This window comes from Nycticebus coucang, chromosome 2, assembly GCF_027406575.1.
Source record: "Nycticebus coucang isolate mNycCou1 chromosome 2, mNycCou1.pri, whole genome shotgun sequence".
Taxonomy (NCBI): domain Eukaryota; kingdom Metazoa; phylum Chordata; class Mammalia; order Primates; family Lorisidae; genus Nycticebus; species Nycticebus coucang.
In genome coordinates, this window is record NC_069781.1 from 183,212,026 (window position 1) to 183,229,680 (window position 17,655).

Here is a 17,655-nt window from a genome sequence, read left to right on the forward strand (position 1 = left end):
CACAGGCCTTTCCCAGGCACCAAGTTACCACGCACGTGGATACTTCTCATCAAGAGAGAACTTTATTTCTGCTGCTCCTGGTGGCTCCTTGCAAACTTTGTTGCCTCTTCACTGGAATCGTCCACCATCTGTGTGGAGAGCACAGAGCCCTGCCTTTCCTTCACAGAAACCTGCAGCTCCTGTGCACGCACTCAACAAGCTCACCCAGGCTTCTGATGTCCCCGTGGGGGGACAGTAAATGATGTCCATAACTGCAGATAAAGGCAAAGCCCTGGAATTGCTGAACAACAGAAGTAGAGATTAGAGGGTGAGGTTTTTTTCTTGGGTTCATCTAGGTAAGATATGTTTGCCTGTGTTTGAGGCGCTGGGCTGATGGCTGGCAGGCCACCGTGGGGGTGGAGGGGGCTGTGCCCCACATCCCAGCTTTGTCTCCACCTGTAGCCTTGTGGCTGCTCTCAGAATGGCGTTCTGCCATCAAAGTGCTGCGGCATCAATGGCATGAACAGGATCAGCGATGAGCAGATGCCGGTGCCGGCAGACTTTGGCCGAGCCACATGGGGGGTGTGACAAAGGGGTGACAACGGCTACAGCACAGAGGGAGCTGGAATCTGCCATGCTGAGTGACAGGAGCCAGACATGAGGCCACACACTGTGTGGTTCCATGACTCCTCATGTGTCCAATGTGGACAGATCCACAGGGATGGACAGTGGACTCGTGGCTGTCAGGGCTGGGGAGGGCCTGGGGTTTCTCTTTGGGATAATGAAAATGTCTTGGAAGGAGACAGTGGGGCTAGTTGCCTGATATGCTACTGAATTTGTACACTTTTAAATGGCCAACCATTAATTTAAATTTTGTGAATTTTATGTCAAGAACATAAAAAGAGTGCAGGCCTTGGGTCAGGTGGTCCCGAGTTCAGACTCTGCCTCTGCCACTGGCTGATTGAGGTGGCGCCGGCCGAGGGACTCCACTCAGTCAGAGACAGCAAGCCCGGTTGGTTGTAGGAGCCCACAAAGAAGACTTCTGCCCCATGCTGCTACCAGTGTGACGGTAACCTCCAGAAACCGGCCTTCCAGGTGGGGCAGGACCAGGCCTGCTCGGGTGTGAACTTCTCCTCTGGCCACGTCTGGCCTGTTTTATACTTGCTCATCACCTCTGCAGGGTCTCTGCCGTCCCCTGTCCCCCATGGACATAACCTCCACCAGGACCAGGCCTGGGTCTGTATTGTTCTGCTTACTGATGTGTCCCAACTGGCCTTGCACTCCTCCTGAGTGGACAGGAGGGAGTACTCTGTAAACAGCTGTTGGTGATGAGCTGGAGTGAAGTCGTGTTTAATTATGGAATGAAGCAAAGGGTTACGTCATGGAGATATGGGACAGGTGAGGCCCACCTGGGCAGGATGCCTGTTGTTTGGGGTCCACACCTCTGATTTGTGTCCAAGAACCTACACCAGTGTAGGCAGCCCTCTCTGAATTTCCAGAATTCAGTGAAAAGGATCAGCACATTTCACTTTGCTTAAAGATGACTCTCCAAGTTCAAGAACATTTTAGTACTACTAAAAAAGATTCCCAAGCTGACGCAGGAAATTCTGATGAAGGGACTAATCACAACCTTGAAAAACGCACAGCCTAATCTTTAGTGCTGTTGACAATGAACATATCTTGAGTATGGCGGAAACAGAAGCTCTTTTTTTCCTGTTGACATACATTTTAACATTTCCCGGGATGTGGCACCCAGGCCATCTCCACTGTGTGGCCTCAGCATTGTAAGCCAGCCTGGGTATGACCCGGTGAGCTGGACTGGGGATGGCAGGCACCTGAGGGCTCGTGGTGACAGTGTGCATGACATGAGGACGTCCGGTTGTGCCTGAGCCCCACGGGTGGGGCACAGCTGAGCGTGCACTAATTCTGGGAGTGGGAGAAGAGCAAGTAAGGATCCCACCCTCAGGGCTGTGCACTCCAGAGAGGAGATGGGCAAACACCCGGGAGGGCCACGTTCAGTGCCACGTGCCCAGGACGACAGGGCAGGGGACACAGGAAGCTTGTGCTCAGGCAGGTGGCTGGGAGGTTGCTGAATATGTGAGGAGTGACACCCACACTCAGTTCACGTGGGGGGGGGGTGCCGACCTCACGGCAAAGCTCATGTTTAGTTCCAAGTATCACAAGAAGCCTCATTTGAACAGTGAAGCAAATTGGCCAGGGGTATGTTTCTCGAGAAAGATCCACTGTTAAGAATGGGTTTGGCGGGAACAGGAAGAGAGGTTGGGAAGGAAGCTGCTACGGAGGCACCAGAGAACTGGAGCGATTCCAGACGTGTGATAGTTTGGGCATGGCCACCAAGATGGTCGCTGATGCCTTGGATTCGGGGAGTGAGGGGTAAGGAAGATCTGAGGGGGACCCCTGAGTCTGGCTTTGCTACGGGGTGGGGAGAGAAGCCCTTCACCAAGAGGGGGTTGATGTGCGCTAAGCTGAGAACACGGCAGTGAGAGGGCAGCCCATCTTTTGGCAGAAGGTGCCAGTCCCAGAGGAAGAGGTCCCCAGACACAGTGCTGGGAGCTCCAGGTGACTGACTCCAGGCAGGTGGATGGAGCGGGCACGGGGGCCCAGGAGCCTGTGTCCTGGAAGCACAGCTGGGGAGTGGGGATGAGTGTGAATTGTGGACTTTGTCCTTAGAGGCAGCATTGAGAGCACTGAGTCACGGGTGGCCTGCTGGGAACAGGCTTGGTTCTCTGGTGTGGGGGAGGACGTGTCAGGAGGGCAGGAGGAGGCGTGGCTGCCTGCCAGAGACGGGAACAGTTGTCCCACACCTACATCTTTAGACATTGAGAAAATAACATAAAAGCAAAGGGAGGAAGCCTGGAACCTTAAAAGTTGGGCCAGGAATTCTATAGTACAATTGTCAGCTGTAGCCAGGACACAATGAGAGCCCGACCCCAAAGATCCACAGGCCTTGAGCACCCGCCTGGTGGCTGTTCAGGGTGGGGGGCTCTTTCTGTTTGTTTTTTTGTACTCTTGCTTTGAGGTTTTTTCCTGTTGGAGTGTTTGTGGTTTCATAGCAAGGTGTCCAGGCTGGGTCCACTTCCCGTGAGTATCGTGGTCTCTTTTTAAAAATAACTGACAACATTTTTTCAGGAGACAAAGACGTGTGTGCACTCAGAGGGCATCCCCACATTCACATGAGGACGGCAGGTCACTCCCAGCTCCGCTCGTTACTCCTGGTGGACATGACTGAGCTGTGTGGTTGGCGGAGCCCAGGCCACTGCCATCCATCTTCCCTCCAGGGCCCACGAGGCCCCTCTGAATCCGGGGCCTGTTTCTGTCCCCACCTCTCCATGGAAATGGATGTCAGGTGGAGAACTGCTGTGGGCCTGCTCTGCCCACTCTACACTTGGGGACCCACCCACCAGGTGCCTCATTCCTTCTGTGTCAACTCAGAGAGCAATTCTCACGGACCCCCAAGGTCCGGGCAGGCGCCTCTGTCAGGTAGCAGTTTCCATCACTGTCTGGCTGCTGTGCCCACTGCCGGGCAGAGGAATGAGTGTCTGGGCTGCGTTTGAAAGCTCAGGGCTTTTCTCTACTTCTCTGATGCTGTGGTTTCCCCTTTACTGCTTGAACAAGTCAGCATGTGCAGCAGCAAAACGCTGCTTGTCCCTTAGCTGGGGACGGTCACCAGCAAATGACCAGCTTCTCAAGGGAGCCTTGGTTTTCCCATTAAAAGCCAGTGCAGGGTGGCGCCTGTGGCTCAGTGAGTAGGGCGCCGGCCCCATATGCTGAGGGTGGCAGGTTCAAACCCAGCCCCGGCCAAACTGCAACAAAAAAAATAGCCGGGCGTTGTGGCGGGTGCCTATAGTCCCAGCTGCTTGGGAGGCTGAGGCAAGAGAATCGTGTAAGCCCAAGAGTTAGAGGTTGCTGTGAGCCGTGTGACACCACAGCACTCTACCAAGGGTGGTACAGTGAGACTATGTCTCTACAAAAAAAAAAAAAAAAAAGCCAGTGCAATTTCACAGAACTTGTTTTGCTTAATTAAATTAATGTATTTTTTGCTTTTGAGACTGGGTGTTGCTTTGTCACTGAGCTAGAGTGCCATGGTGCCACAGCTCACAGCAACCTTAAACTCATAGTCTCAAGTGATCTTTCCTGCCTCAGCCTCCTGAGTAGCTGGGACTACAGGCACCTGCTACCACACTAGGCTAAATTTTTCTTTCTTTCTTTCTTTCTTCCTTTCTTCCTTTCCTTTCCTTTTTTTGAGACGAGTCTCAAGCTGTCACCTGGGTACAGTGCTGTGGTGTCACAGCTCACAGCAACCTCAAATGCTTGGGCTTAAGCGATTCTCTCGTCTCAGCCTCCCAAGTAGCTGGTACTACAGGGGCCTGCCACAATGCCTGGCTGTTTTTTGTTGCAGTTGTCATTGTTGTTTTAGCAGGCCTGGGCTGGGTTCGAACCCGCCAGCTCCCGTGTATATGGCTGGCACCCTACCCACTGAGCTACAGGTGCCACCCTAGGATAATTTTTTTCTTTTCTTTCTTTCTCTCTCTTTTTTTTTTTTTGGTTTTTTTTTGGCCGGGGCTGGGTTTGAACCCGCCACCTCCGGCATATGGGACCAGCGCCCTACTCCTTGAGCCACAGGCGCCGCCCTCTCTTTTTTTTTTTGAGACAGAGTCTTACTACATTGACCTTGATAGAGTGCTGTGGCATCACAGCTCAGAGCAACCTCAAACTCTTGGGCTTAAGTGATTCTCTTGTCTCAGCCTCCCAAGTAGCTGGGACAACCGCCTGTCTCAGTGTATGTGGCCAGTGCCCTAACCACTGAGCTATGGGCACCACCAGATTTTTCTATTTTAGTAGAGATGGGGGGTCTCACTCTTGCTCAGGCTGATCTTTTTTTTTTTTTTTTTTTGCAGAGACAGTTTCACTTTATTGCCTTCGGTAGAGTGCCATGGCATCACACAGCTCACAGCAACCTCCAACTCCTGGGCTTAGGCAATTCTCCTGCCTCAGCCTCCCGAGCAGCTGGGACTACAGGCGCCCGCCACAACGCCCGGCTATTTTTTTTGTTGCAGTTTGGCCGGGGCTGGGTTTGAACCCGCCACCCTCGGTATATGGGGCCGGCACCCTGCTCACTGAACCACAGGCGCTGCCCAGGCTGATCTTGAACTCATGAGCTCAAGTGATCCTCCCTTCTTGGCCTCCCAGAGTGCTGGGATCACAGGAGTGAGCCGCCGCACCCCCCACAACTGACTTCTGTGTATCAGTTTTATATTGGCCTTGCTAAATTCACTTATTCCAGTAACTTCTCTGTGGATTGTCTATGTACGCACTCATGTCATTTTTTATATGCAACATGTATGCATTTATTGGATGCCTGTTGTACTCCAGTTTCAGTGATAGACAGCCTCGGAGATATTCCGTGAGGAGGCAGATTCGCTGGGTGCCCCAGGGGGCTTGAGACACCTGCAGGGAGGGAAAGGAGGTAGGAGGGTGCAGGGCCTGGAGCTCTGCCCTCTCGGAACAGGACAAGTCATCCAAGCCAGAGGGTGCCTGAGGTGACCTTCATAGGGATACTCAGTGTGGAAGCCAAAGGCATAAAAACCAGGGCAAGGTCCAAGAACTGAGAGTCACCTCTCCCAGTGGTGGGAGAGGTAGTGATCCCAACAAAAGGCGACGTTTCCCTCCTCCCCAGCTGATGGCATGGACGATGCTGGGTGGAGTTTCCAATGTGGGTTTTCAAGGGGCCTGAGTCAGCTGATGGCCTCCTGGCCTTCCTCAGTGCTGTGAGACCAAGCTCTGAACCAAGTTCAAGGGCATGGATGGTCCTGAGAAGCATCGTAGCACAGGTGCTGAGTATGGGCATGGGACTTTTTGCCCCAGCCCTGCCCAGGGGCACCCCAAGGCCCTCTCACCTCACTCCCTCCTTCCTCTTTGCCGGGACACTCACAGTTAGTGGTCCTCCAGATGGCCACATCCTAACCCTAACCCTAACCCTGTGGCTATGTGACTTCACATGGCAAAGGAACTTTCCAGGTGTGATTAAGCTGAGGGTCCTGAGATGGGGAGAGCCCCTAGATTATCCAGGTTGGGCCAATGTCCTCAGAAGCTGGAAAGGCAGGGACAAGGACCCTCCCCCAGAGCCCGTGGGGAGCCAGCCTGCTGACACGTGGATTTCAGCTCTGGTTTCCTGGGACACTGGAGAGCCAATTTCTTGTTTTAAGCCTTCGAATTTGTAGCACTTTGCTTCAGCAGCCCTGGGACACTGATGCACCTTGGGGTTTGAAATGTGGACCGAAGGATGCCAGTTCCTGCCTCAGTGCTGGCCGGGAACTGTGAGGTGGCTAAAGGCATGGAGAGGCAGGACACCTGTGTGGACAGAAGAAAGTGGAGCTGGGGCCGAGTGTGACGACCTCGGTTAGTGGTGGCTTGTCCCCAAGGCTGCCATGCCCCGGCTGGGGTCCTGTGACACACCCCTGCATGCCATGCTCCTGCTGGGGTCCCGTGACACACCCCTGCATCCCATGCCCCTGCTGAGTCCCTTGACATACCCCTGCATCCCATGCCCCGGCTGGGGTCCCGTGACACACCCCTGCATCCCATGCTCCTGATGGGGTCCCGTGACACACCCCTGCATCCCATGCCCCTGCTGGGTCCCGTGACACACCCCTGCATCCCATGCCCCGGCTGGGGTCCCGTGACACACCCCTGCATCCCATGCCCCGGCTGGGGTCCCGTGACACACCCCTGCATCCCCTGCTCCTGATGGGGTCCTGTGACACACCCCTGCATCCCATGCTCCTGCTGGGGTCCCGTGACACACCCCTGCATCCCATGGCCCGGCTGGGGTCCCGTGACACACCCCTGCATCCCATGCCCCTGCTGGGTCCTGTGACACACCCCTGCATCCCATGCCCCGGCTGGGTCCCGTGACACACCCCTGCATCCCATGCCCTGGCTGGGTCCCGTGACACACCCCTGCATCCCAGTATTATGAAGTTTCTTTGAAGTGACTTCTTTTACTTGCAACTGAAAAGTACATCAACTAAAACAACAATCTCCTTTTAATTTCAAAAGTCACATGCTGTCAGACTGTGAAACAGAAACATTTCTTCTTCTCAAAGCTAGTCCTGCCTACTCATGTGGACCTTCCGTGGCGGCTGGGAAGGACGCACAGACCTTCCGGTTCAGCAGGGGTTGCAGAGGACGGTAGTTGTTCACCATCATTTTCTCTTTTTCACCAACTGCAGAAAACAGGAGCCTGCGAAATGCTGAGAGCTGGAAGAGAGGGCAGCCAGCGTGAACCTGGGGCAGGTGTGGAGTGACCGGGCCTGGGTGTACCCTGTGCCTCAACAGTCCTCTCCCAAACTGAATCAGGACAGCTCTGTGTGACCAGTAAATATGGAGGCAAGGACAGTGTGATTGCCAAGGCCAGGTCGTAAAAGCATTGCATCTGCCACCTTGGTCTGTGTACAGGGAGGCAGGCCAGCCTCCAGGCTGTGGGGGTGTTTGAGCCTCCCGTGGAGAGGCTCATATAGAGAGGAACCGAGGCCCCAGCTGATGGCCAGCACTGACCTGCCGCCCGCTCGGGAGGGCCGACACTGGGAATGGAGCCTCCCTCCCCAGTCAGGCTCTCGGATAACCGCGGCACCCAGCTGACGTCTGACCACAGCTCTGTAAAAGATCTGAAGTCAGAAACCACCCAGCCCCTCTCCCAGAGGGACTTCCCAGAAAAAAGAAATGAGTATTGCTTTCTTAAGCCACTATAGTTTGGAGCTATTTGCCACACAGTGGGAAATATTAATACATATAGTATACATGTGAAAGTAACATTTGAATCTACTTTGCACTCAAAGAACTAAAAGGCTGTTTTTTCTGTGTCATCTCACTCACTTGTTCTCAAAATAAACTTATGAACTCCATGAGGGTGACTCACATGTTTAAATCCAGAATTGAGATAATGTCCACCTCACGTGAGCGTCCTGGGCACGTGAGCCCTGGGAGAGGACATGGAGCTGCCACGCCACTGTGTCCCACACTGATGTTCCCAGAATCAGCTCCAATATTTTTCTTTACTATTTTATTTTTGAAACAGAGTCACACTCTGTCATCCTGGGGTAGAGTGCCATGATATCCTAGCTCACAGCAACCTCAAACTCTTGGGCTCAAGTGATCCTCCTGCCTCAGCCTCCCGAGTAGCTGGGACTACAGGTGCCCTCCACAACACCCAGCTATTTTTTTTTTAGAGATGGGGTCTTGCTCTTGCTCAGGCTGGTCTTGAACTCCTGAGCTCAGGCAATCCACCCTCCTTGACCTCCCAGAGTGCTGGGATTACAGGCTGAGCCACTGCGCCCAGCATAACAAACTCTTATTTCAACTGGAAAACCCTTCTTGTGCAGGAGCATCTGAAATGCACCAAAGAATAAAACTCCGTGATGCTCTGTCCCAGTATGTCAGTGAAGATGCCAGACGAGAGGAACATCCCCAACTAAGCCCTGCTCTCCGGTTACCTGGCTGGGTGCCACTTCAATGGGCTGTTTCTGGATGATCCAGGTGACAGACTCGGCCAGCGGGGGAGTGGTGAGGGAGCCGGCGTATGTCCAGTAGTCCTGGCAGGTGGGTAGCAGACAGGAGGGGTCGAAGGGGCCCACGGCCACCCGAGCGTCCTGAGAAACCGAGAACCACAGGCTGTCAGTTCTCAGGAGGGAACAGGACACCAGGGCTGTCAGGTTATTTCTGTCTGTGGCCTTCACAGCAGTGAAGGGAACATCTTCCCCAGATGACGGTTGTGATGCCATGTGGTCCCGTTTGGAAGCAAAAACTAGAAAATGTGACCCTTGCATACAGAGTAGGAATTCTCACCAAATATGCGTATTTTTTCCTTTTAAAGTCCTTAATTTCTGGCTGTAAAAATATTCTACTTTCTATTGTGTTAAAATATACATAACATTTACCATCTTAATCCTACTTAAGTGCACAGTTCAGTCACATTAAGTACATTTACACAGTTCTACGACCATGGCCGCCGTCTATCACCAGAACTTTTCATCATCCGAAACTGAAACCTTGTCCCCATGAAACGCTCACTCCCCTGACCCCCCACGTCCCCTCCCTGCCCGGCACCACCATTCCACAGTCTGTCTGAATCTGACACACACGGGGCCTGCCTCATGTGGGTGGGATCACGTAATTTCTGTGCTGTGGCCATGTCAGAGTTTCCTTCCCTTAAAGTCTGAGTCACGTTCTGCCACCTGGGTCACTTCCACCTTTCGGCTGCCGTGAATAATGCTGCTGCCAGCGTAATTGTGCAAATGTTTCCTTGAGACCCTTTCCCCAGTTTTTTGTCATATACACCAGGAAGTGGAACTGCTGAGTCAGATAATAGTAATATTTTTTCAAGCCCATCAAATTTGGTATTTTTTTTACTGTTTCAGGAAGCAGTGCCTGTAGTCCATAGTGGCTGTGCCAGAAAACATCACACTTTTAAGACAGCTACACCTGTCTCACACTCACGCTGATGGAGAGATGGGGTAGAGTAGGAGTTTGGGAGGACACCCCGACTTTCAGCCGGGATCTCCCTTCATACAGGGAACAGGTGGGATGGACACTTGATAATGGATCTCGGTCACGGCAACCTCGGCCACTCAAGCCCACGTGGCGAGTCCCTGCTCGGCAGCATTTGCTGTTCCCCTGCCCTATAGGAGGACAGGGAAGGCAGTGGGATTCGGCCTTCAGTCACTCACTGCTCAGCACTCATTCGCCACTGTAGTGGGGCAGTTCCGGCGCCCTTGCCCTGCCCTGGACCAAGATGTGGGGAGAACAGAGTACCCGGAACCTCCAGCCTTCACGGGAGGGCCCGGGCAGCATGCAAAGGAGATGGGCAAAGTGCCCAACAGTTTACGCTGTGAGGAGTGTGATGGAGAAAGAGTAGGCGAGTGGCATCGGAAATGGGGGGGCAAAAGGGGTGGTCTGGGAGGTGATCCCAGACAGTAAATAATGAATTAAAAAAGCGTGGTCCCGAAGGCCTGGCAGGGAGGGGCATCTGTGGGAGGCTGCGGAGCAGAGCACTGCAGAGGCTCCCTCTTTTCTGATGGACAAGGTAAGACGATTGTGAACGACCTGCCCAAAGCCCATCATTAGATGAGCAGAATGCAGGTGCTCTGGAGTGGGGCATGTTTCCTGGCATGGTGCCCCCCAAGGCTGCAGGAGTGAGAGGAGCAGTGGAGTCCCAACCTCTGCTCAGGCCACTCATTTTCCAGTAAGCTGTCCGGTCTTTGGCCAAGTAGAGGACATCTGTGTGTGTCCAGCACTGTCCCCAGGAACTCTGTGTCCCATCCACATGATGCATGAAGGTTCAGAGCACTGTGTGGTCACAGAAAGCTGCGCCCTCTTGGGGGGCCCTTCCTGCCTGTGTGGTCAGCAAAGGGCTGTGTCACTGGTGAGTACACGGTGTGGCTTAGACTATCCCGTCCTCAACCTGAGGGGGACGGTGGGCTCCTTGTGAGCAGGTGCCTGCTCTGCTCGTCTGCTGCTGTGAGTGTCCCTGCTTCTCTGCGTGTGTACCCCATGTCTGAAGGAGCCCAGGTGGCTTCTGGGGCCCCCTGCAACTCAGCAAAGCAGAGTCAAAGTGGGAGAACAGGTTGAGTTCTGGGGCAGAGGCCACCGGGGCTGCTGAGGATGGGGGCCCCAGAAGTTAGTTAGCTCCAATAAGGGCCCTGCGTGGACCATTCAGGGCGGGGGTTCGTCTGCATGTCCCAGGTGGTGGGCGCAGCACACACAGGGGCTTATAATGCTATGGGTGCAGAAATGTCCCCCCAGATCCTGGGGCCCTGGGACAGTTATAACTGCATCACAAACTGTGGCTCCTGGAGGAAAGGGATGGGGGAGGGGTGGCTGACCCCAGTGACTTAGCAAACTGGGTCTTAGAGCCCCAGACCTGCTTCCTCACTCCTAGTTCTGTCTCCTTTTCCTTAAATACAACCCACAAAGCTAGCTCTGCTCCTGCCATGTCCTCTCAGAGCCTCAGTCCCCATGGTGGGGGACATGGTGACATGATGGGAGGGTCTGCCACTGTTGCCACCAAATGGGAAGAGACCACGTGCAGGCATGCAGCCACCCCCTAGATCTTCCTGGACCCCCTGGGCTCTTCTCAACCGGCAAAGTGGCCAATTGCCCTGTGGCCTTGAGTCCTGGCAAGGCAGGGACCCGGGCGGCCCCCGCAGCTTGGGCTTGCAGCCTACCCAGGTGTGTGGGGGGCACCCACAGTGGACAGGTTTCCCCGAAGTTCTGGCTGTGGAGAGGGGTCAAAGGTGAAGCCTGGGGTCTCATTCCTGAGGTTTGCCCAGGTCAGGGGGCCACACTGGGCTACACAAGAATGACGGGAACTGAGCCAACATCTATAGCGGCAGCAGCGGGATGGGCCGGGCAGACGGGAGGGCGTGAGAGCTGCTGCATTCAACTGGGCAGCTGGGGGCTGGATGGGGCAGTCCAGGATTCCAGGCAGTGCCTAGTTTGTTTTTGTTACAGATGTGGAAATGTGTTTCCCACTAAGCTGCAGGAAGCTTGGACAGGTGCAGGTCACCCCAGTAGGAGCTTGGGAGCTCAGGCCGTGGGTTTTGACTCCATGTCGGAGCCTCAATAGTGGGAGTTCAAGTGGGTGCCTAAAGCTCTCTGTGTCAAAACCTGGCTCTTGGTGGGGCACAGCGGCTCACACCAAGCAGTGAGGCTGAGGCGGAAGGATGGCTTAAGGCCAGGAGTTCGAGAACAGCCTGGACAGCACAGTGAGACCCCATTTCTACAAAAAAATATTTTTGAAATTAGCTGAGCATGGTGGTGGGTGCCTGTACTTCTACCTACACAGGAGGCTCAGGCAGGAGGATAACTTGAGCCCAGGAGGCTGCAGTGAGCTATGATAAGGCCACTGCACTCTAGCCCAAGTGACAGAGTGAGACCTCATCCCTAAAAAAAATGAAACCAACACAAATCCTGGCTCTTTACCTGCTGGCTTCATGCCCCAGGGCAGGTCCTTCTTCCCCTCTCCAAGCTTTGATCTCCCTGTGTGCACGAGTCTGAAAGGTCACAGACCTGCCCTCACAGCGGTCTGGAGATGAAGTGGGGTGATCTCTGTGGAGTGCTGTAATTTCCCTGCCACCGTCCTAATGAGGTATGAGTGATGTGATGTCACTTTAAGCTGGGCAGTGGCAGATGGCTAGGGTGGGGATAGATAATAGCAAAAGCGATGCTTTGTGACTCTGGGACAGGGTGTGAAAGGGACTTTGAGCCCAGCTGGCTCTTTCTTGGAAAATGAGCCTGTGGAGCCTCACGTGCCACTAGGCGCCAGACATGGGGAGGCCACGCAGAAGTGGGGAGAGACGCCCTGGAGGGTCCCAGCCAAGCCTAGGCCAGCAGGAGCCAGGAGGGCAGGTGGTAATAAGTGACTGTGCCTTCCATGCCCTGGGTCCAGGCAGTTTATTGCTCTGTGTGGAGACCAGGGAAGGAGCCCTGAGGCTGATGCTGGGAGGGCCAGTCCCTGGGGAGAGGGTTGTGCTGAGTCCTCAGGGGCCAGTGGCAGAGCTGGACCTAAAGCTAAGGCCACACATCCCGGCACCTTCTGCTGTCACCACCCCATCTTACTCTGCTCTGCTCTCCTGTGAGGGAGTTAGGACCCATCTGAATGGTTTTTTGCCTTTTTTTTTTTTAAACAGAGACAGAGTCTTGCTCTGTTTCCTGGGCTGGAGTGCCATGGCATCATAGCTCACAGCACCCCAAACTCTTGCCTCAGCCTCCCAAGTAGCAGGGACTATAGGTGCCCACCACAACATCCAGCTTGTTTTTTCTATTTTTAGTAGAGACAGGGTCTTACTCTTGCTCAGGCTGGTCTCTGACTTCTGAGCTCAGGCAATCCTCCCACCTCGCTGGGAGTGCTGGGATTACAGGTGCTGGGATTACAGGTGTGAGCCACTGTGTCCAGCCTCGTCTGAGCATTTTACTGAGGATCAGACAAGGTGTTATCCCATCTTAACCTTGATCATAGTGCTGTAGTTTCACAGATGAGGACGTTGAGGTTTAGAGTCACATGACTTAAAAGTGTTGGCTCAGGGCTCTGAACCCCAGGAGTCTGGCTGAGAGCCTCTGATGCTCTGAGATTCTCCCAGAAGGTCTAGACGGAGAACACTGGACAATGGGGCATTCAGGTCCCTTCCCACAGCCTGGTCTTTGAGGCACAGACTTTTGCCCTCCTGGGTGGGCCTTCATCTCCCAGGAGTCTAACTCTCTTCTTCCTCAGTAGCCCCGGGAACATTGTCAGGATGGGAGAACAACCCAGGCTGTTTCCCTCACTCCTGACATGTTTCTCCCCTGTGGTTTGCCCAGAAATCTCTGAGTCGGCCAACAGGGAGGCATGCTCCAAAGCCCTCTAGAAAGAGAGCAGGTTCCTGAGCGAACAGCCGCACACAGCCGGCGCCTTCCCCTCCTGCCCGCCACAGGACCCCCAGGTTTACTCTGGCTGTGGACCAGCTCCAGGGCAGAGGCGGGCGTGGGTCCTCACACCCTGGCCTTGATGAGCTCCTGAGGTGGAGGACAGAGCAGCAGGGGCGGTCGGGTTTCAGTCCCCAGAGGCCAACAGGGGCCAGCATCAAGAGGGACAGAGGCACAGATCAAACGTGAGGATGCCGAGGAAGGGCTGGCCCCTGCTTTCATCTGGACCACCTCGTGCCATTGTTAAGATAGGTTGCAGCCTCATCCGTCCTCACATCTAAGGATCACCGGGGCTCCTACTGCCTGGGAAAGCTTTTGTTTAGTGCTGAATAAATAAACGAATTTTCTTTGGAACTTCAATTTCTGCATCAAAGTCCTTTCTTGGCTGATTTTGGAGAAAAGTGACATTGTTATGCTTGTCATCTTTGTGAGCTATGCCCAGTGTGGTAAAACTTCCAGAGATCCGCAGCCCTGCCACGGGTCTGCTGGCTGGGTCCTCAGCCCTGCCCTGGCTCTGCCACGGGTCTGCTGGCTGGGTCCTCAGCCCTGCCCTGGCCCTGTCATGGGTCTGCTGGCTGGGTCCTCAGCCCTGCCCTGGCCCTGTCATGGGTCTTCTGGCTGGGTCCTCAGCCCTGTCCTGGCCCTGCCACGGGTCTGCTGGCTGGGTCCTCAGCCCTGTCCTGGCCCTGTCATGGGTCTGCTGGCTGGGTCCTCAGCCCTGCCCTGGGCCTGCCTCAGGCCTGCCGGCTGGGTTGGGCAGCTTTCTCTCTTTCCCCTTAGACAGGGATGGCCTTGTTTTCACCCTGAGTGTGTGCTGGGTAGTTCATTGTCGACATTCGCGACTGTTAATAGGTGTTGCTTTCCTTCTGTTTTAAGACAAACTCTAGGGTGGTGCCTGTGGCTCAGTGAGTAGGGCGCCGGCCCCCATATACCGAGGGTGGCGGGTTCAAACCCAGCCCCGGCTGAACTGCAACCAAAAAATAGCCGGGCGTTGTGGCGGGCGCCTGTAGTCCCAGCTGCTCAGGAGGCTGAGGCAGGAGATTGGCTGAAGCCCAAGAGCTAGAGGTTGCTGTGAGTCCTGTGACATCATGGCACTCTACTGAGGGCGGTAAAGTGAGACTCTGTCTCTACAAAAAAAAAAAAAAGACAAACTCTATCACTAGTGGATGACATTGTTGGGACAAGCCTTATCAATTCAAAGTAGTCCCGGTGACAAGCAGATATGGCAAAAACCTTCAAGATGCCACCTGATTGGCTGAATTTTGGGAAACCCCAATTGAGTTCATCATCCTTCTTTTACTGAGGAGGGTTTCCTGTGGGAAGGCCTCGTGAGCCTGGGGTGGGCATGGCTGGAATCGGGCCCCTGGAATCCCACTGGGGGACTGGAATCGCCTTCCCTCCACAGTGCTCTTTCCGCTAAGCTGTTTAGTTTTCCTTGCAAATGGGTCATTGCTCTACACAAATTTGCCTGTCAAATTATGCTGATTTCAACATACACAACTCACCTTATGCTTTATTTCCGGCAAGATGTCCACCAACTTCTGCAGGGCCTGGTGAGGGGCTCCCAGCTGCACAGCACAGACACACAATACATTACCCTGCAGGGCTGCAGGCAGGATGTCCCCACAACTCCCAGTGCACACTCTCTGCCTTCTTAGGGTGAGCGCCTATCTGCACTCGGAGCGCCACACCCCCGCAGGTAAGTACCTTTAAAAACACGCCTATCACGGCCAAGCCATTCTCGCCGGTTACAGCTTCCCTGTAATTTCGGTATTTCACAGAATTCCAGTGCACTAAATGCAGCTGAAACACAATAGAAAGAGTTTAAGTTGATTATGACGCAGCAAGAACGAAACAGTCACTTCCTGTTCTGTATGGCAGACCTGATGTCCACTTAATGATTTCAGTGAATTAAGTTCCTGCAGCCTGGTGTTCACACTCCACACACGGCCAGCAGCTCCCAGATACTCCACAAGACAGCTGGGAGGAAGCACCTCAGCCTTCCCGGCAGGAGGGAAAGGAGGGGATTGTTTTAACTTTATAAAATATTATAGAAATCAGGCGGCTCCTGTGTCTCAGTCGGTAGGGCGCCGGCCCCATGTACCGAGGGTGGCGGGTTCAAACCCAGCCCCGGCCAAACTGCAACCAAAAAATAGCCGGGCGTTGTGGCGGGCGCCTGTAGTCCCAGCTACTCGGGAGGCTGAGGCAAGAGAATCGCTTAAGCCCAGGAGTTGGAGGTTGCTGTGAACTGTGTGAGGCCACGGCACTCTACTGAGGGCCATAAAGTGAGACTGTCTCTACAAAAAAAAAAAAAAAAAATATTATAGAAATCAGTGGTTTGGTTATTTGCTACTTCTTAGTCACTGTTCAACAAAGATTACCAGATAAAAGACAAGACTCTCAGTTAAATTTGAATATCAGGGATAGTGTAGTGGCTCACACCTGTAATCCCAGCACTCTGGGAGACCAAGGCAGGAGGATCCCTTGAGCTCAAGAGTTCAAGCCTGAGCATGAGTAAGACCCTGTCTCTACTAAAAATAGAAAAATTAGCTGTGCATGGTAGTGGGCACCAGTAGTCCCAGCTACTCTGGAGACTGAGGCAGGAGGATTGACTGAGTCCAAGAGTTTGAGGTTGCTGTGAGCTAGGCTGACATTATGGTATTCTAGCCTGGGCAACAGAGTGAGACTCTGTCTCAAAGTAAAAATGTAAATAAGGCTGAGCGCAGTGGCTCATACCTGTAATCTTAGCTGAGGTGGGTGGATTGCCTGAGCTCAGGAGTTTGAGACCAGCTAGAGCAAGAGCGAGATCCCATCTCTAAAAATAGCCAGGCATTGTGGTGAGTGCCTGTATTCTCCACTACTTGGAGGCAAGGGAATCACTTGAGCCCAAGAGTTTGAGGTTGCTGTGAATTATGATGCCACAGAACTATACCTAGGGCAACAAAGTGAAACTCTGTCTCAAAACAAAACAAAACAAAACCCTGGAGCCTGGCATCTGGCAGACTTCTAAAATAGATACACACACACACAATAAATAAATTTGAATTTAGATGAGCAATGAATATCTTTTAGCGTGTGTCCCAAATTTTGCATATTTTCCTAGATCTGGCGCCTGACCTTGAACTTCATTGGCGTCTTTATTTACACCCCTCCTTCTGTCCTCGGTTCTGAAAGCGAGATCTTCAGTCCAAACTCAGATCAGAGCTGGCTGGGGAGAGGGCTGTCTGAGTCCCTGGGGAGCAGGAAGCAGGACCATTGTCCCGGGCATTCTGGGGCGTGGGGGCACTCTCCCAGAAGCAGCCTAGGCTCTACACAGTTCCTTCTAAGCACATGGGGTTGTGCTGGAGGGTCTGCTAAAGGGGGACCAACGATCAGGTCCACGTGGACATGGTGTAGCATGCCTTTAACTTCTTGTCAGCAGGCCCTCACCCTGCTAGGACTTTGGGACAAGGGCCCTGCAGAGGCTATAGGGGCAGTGAGTGCAGTGTAGCACCTCACCACCAGCCAGTCTAAGTGACCTCAGCCACGTGCATCGAGGGGGTTTGGCCTCTCTCTATCCACCTGTTACTCACCTAGAGGCTGCACTGAGAACCCTGAGTCTACAGAAGAGGCTATAGCTTCCTTCTAACTCCGCCCCCGGGGATGGCTGCAGAGGCTCTGCCAGGAAGTCAGGGACCCAGGAATAAACTGCAGCCACTTTTCTCTGTGAAAATCTCTATTTATGGGCGGCGCCTGTGGCTCAGTGAGTAGGGCGCCGGCCCCATATGCCGAGGGTGGCGGGTTCAAACCCAGCCCCAGCCAAACTGCAACCAAAAAATAGCCAGGCGTTGTGGCGGGCGCCTGTAGTCCCAGCTACTCCGGAGGCTGAGGCAAGAGAATTGCTTCAGCCCAGGAGTTGGAGGTTGCTGTGAGCCGTGTGACGCCATGGCACTCTACCCGAGGGCGGTACAGTGAGACTCTGTCTCTACAAAAAAAAAAAAAAAAAAGAAAATCTCTATTTATTAAAAATGAAGCTGCAGATACGGAGTTACTAAGATAAAAGGTGTAAATGAGAGAGGCATGTTTGAAGGCAGCATAACATTGGTTTTGTAACTATTTATAAATATGTGTATATAACTATAACTCCCTGGTTATAAAATGTTCCCAAATGTCACCCCTGAGTGTGACTGATTTTCATTTTTGGGGTTTCCCCCACCT

General features: G+C 53.5%; 1 protein-coding gene across 3 annotated transcripts in view; it reads right to left on the reverse strand.

Moving 5' to 3' along the window:
* Positions 1-5,363: 5,363 nt before the first annotated feature.
* The window catches only part of CA5A (carbonic anhydrase 5A), a 31,790-nt gene continuing 19,498 nt past the window's right edge, over positions 5,364-17,655 (reverse strand). For 2 of the 3 annotated variants that reach the window (XM_053554627.1, XM_053554636.1), the window contains exons 4-8: positions 15,166-15,261; positions 14,964-15,026; positions 8,493-8,648; positions 7,162-7,260; positions 5,364-6,351 (exon numbers count right to left, since the gene is read on the reverse strand). In XM_053554627.1, coding sequence (XP_053410602.1) covers positions 6,202-6,351; positions 7,162-7,260; positions 8,493-8,648; positions 14,964-15,026; positions 15,166-15,261 — 564 coding nt within the window. In that variant the 3' untranslated portion in view covers positions 5,364-6,201. Of the gene's footprint in view, positions 6,352-7,124; positions 7,261-7,557; positions 7,657-8,492; positions 8,649-14,963; positions 15,027-15,165; positions 15,262-17,655 lie in introns of those variants that run through there. The other variant, XR_008373186.1, reaches the window with a different exon arrangement.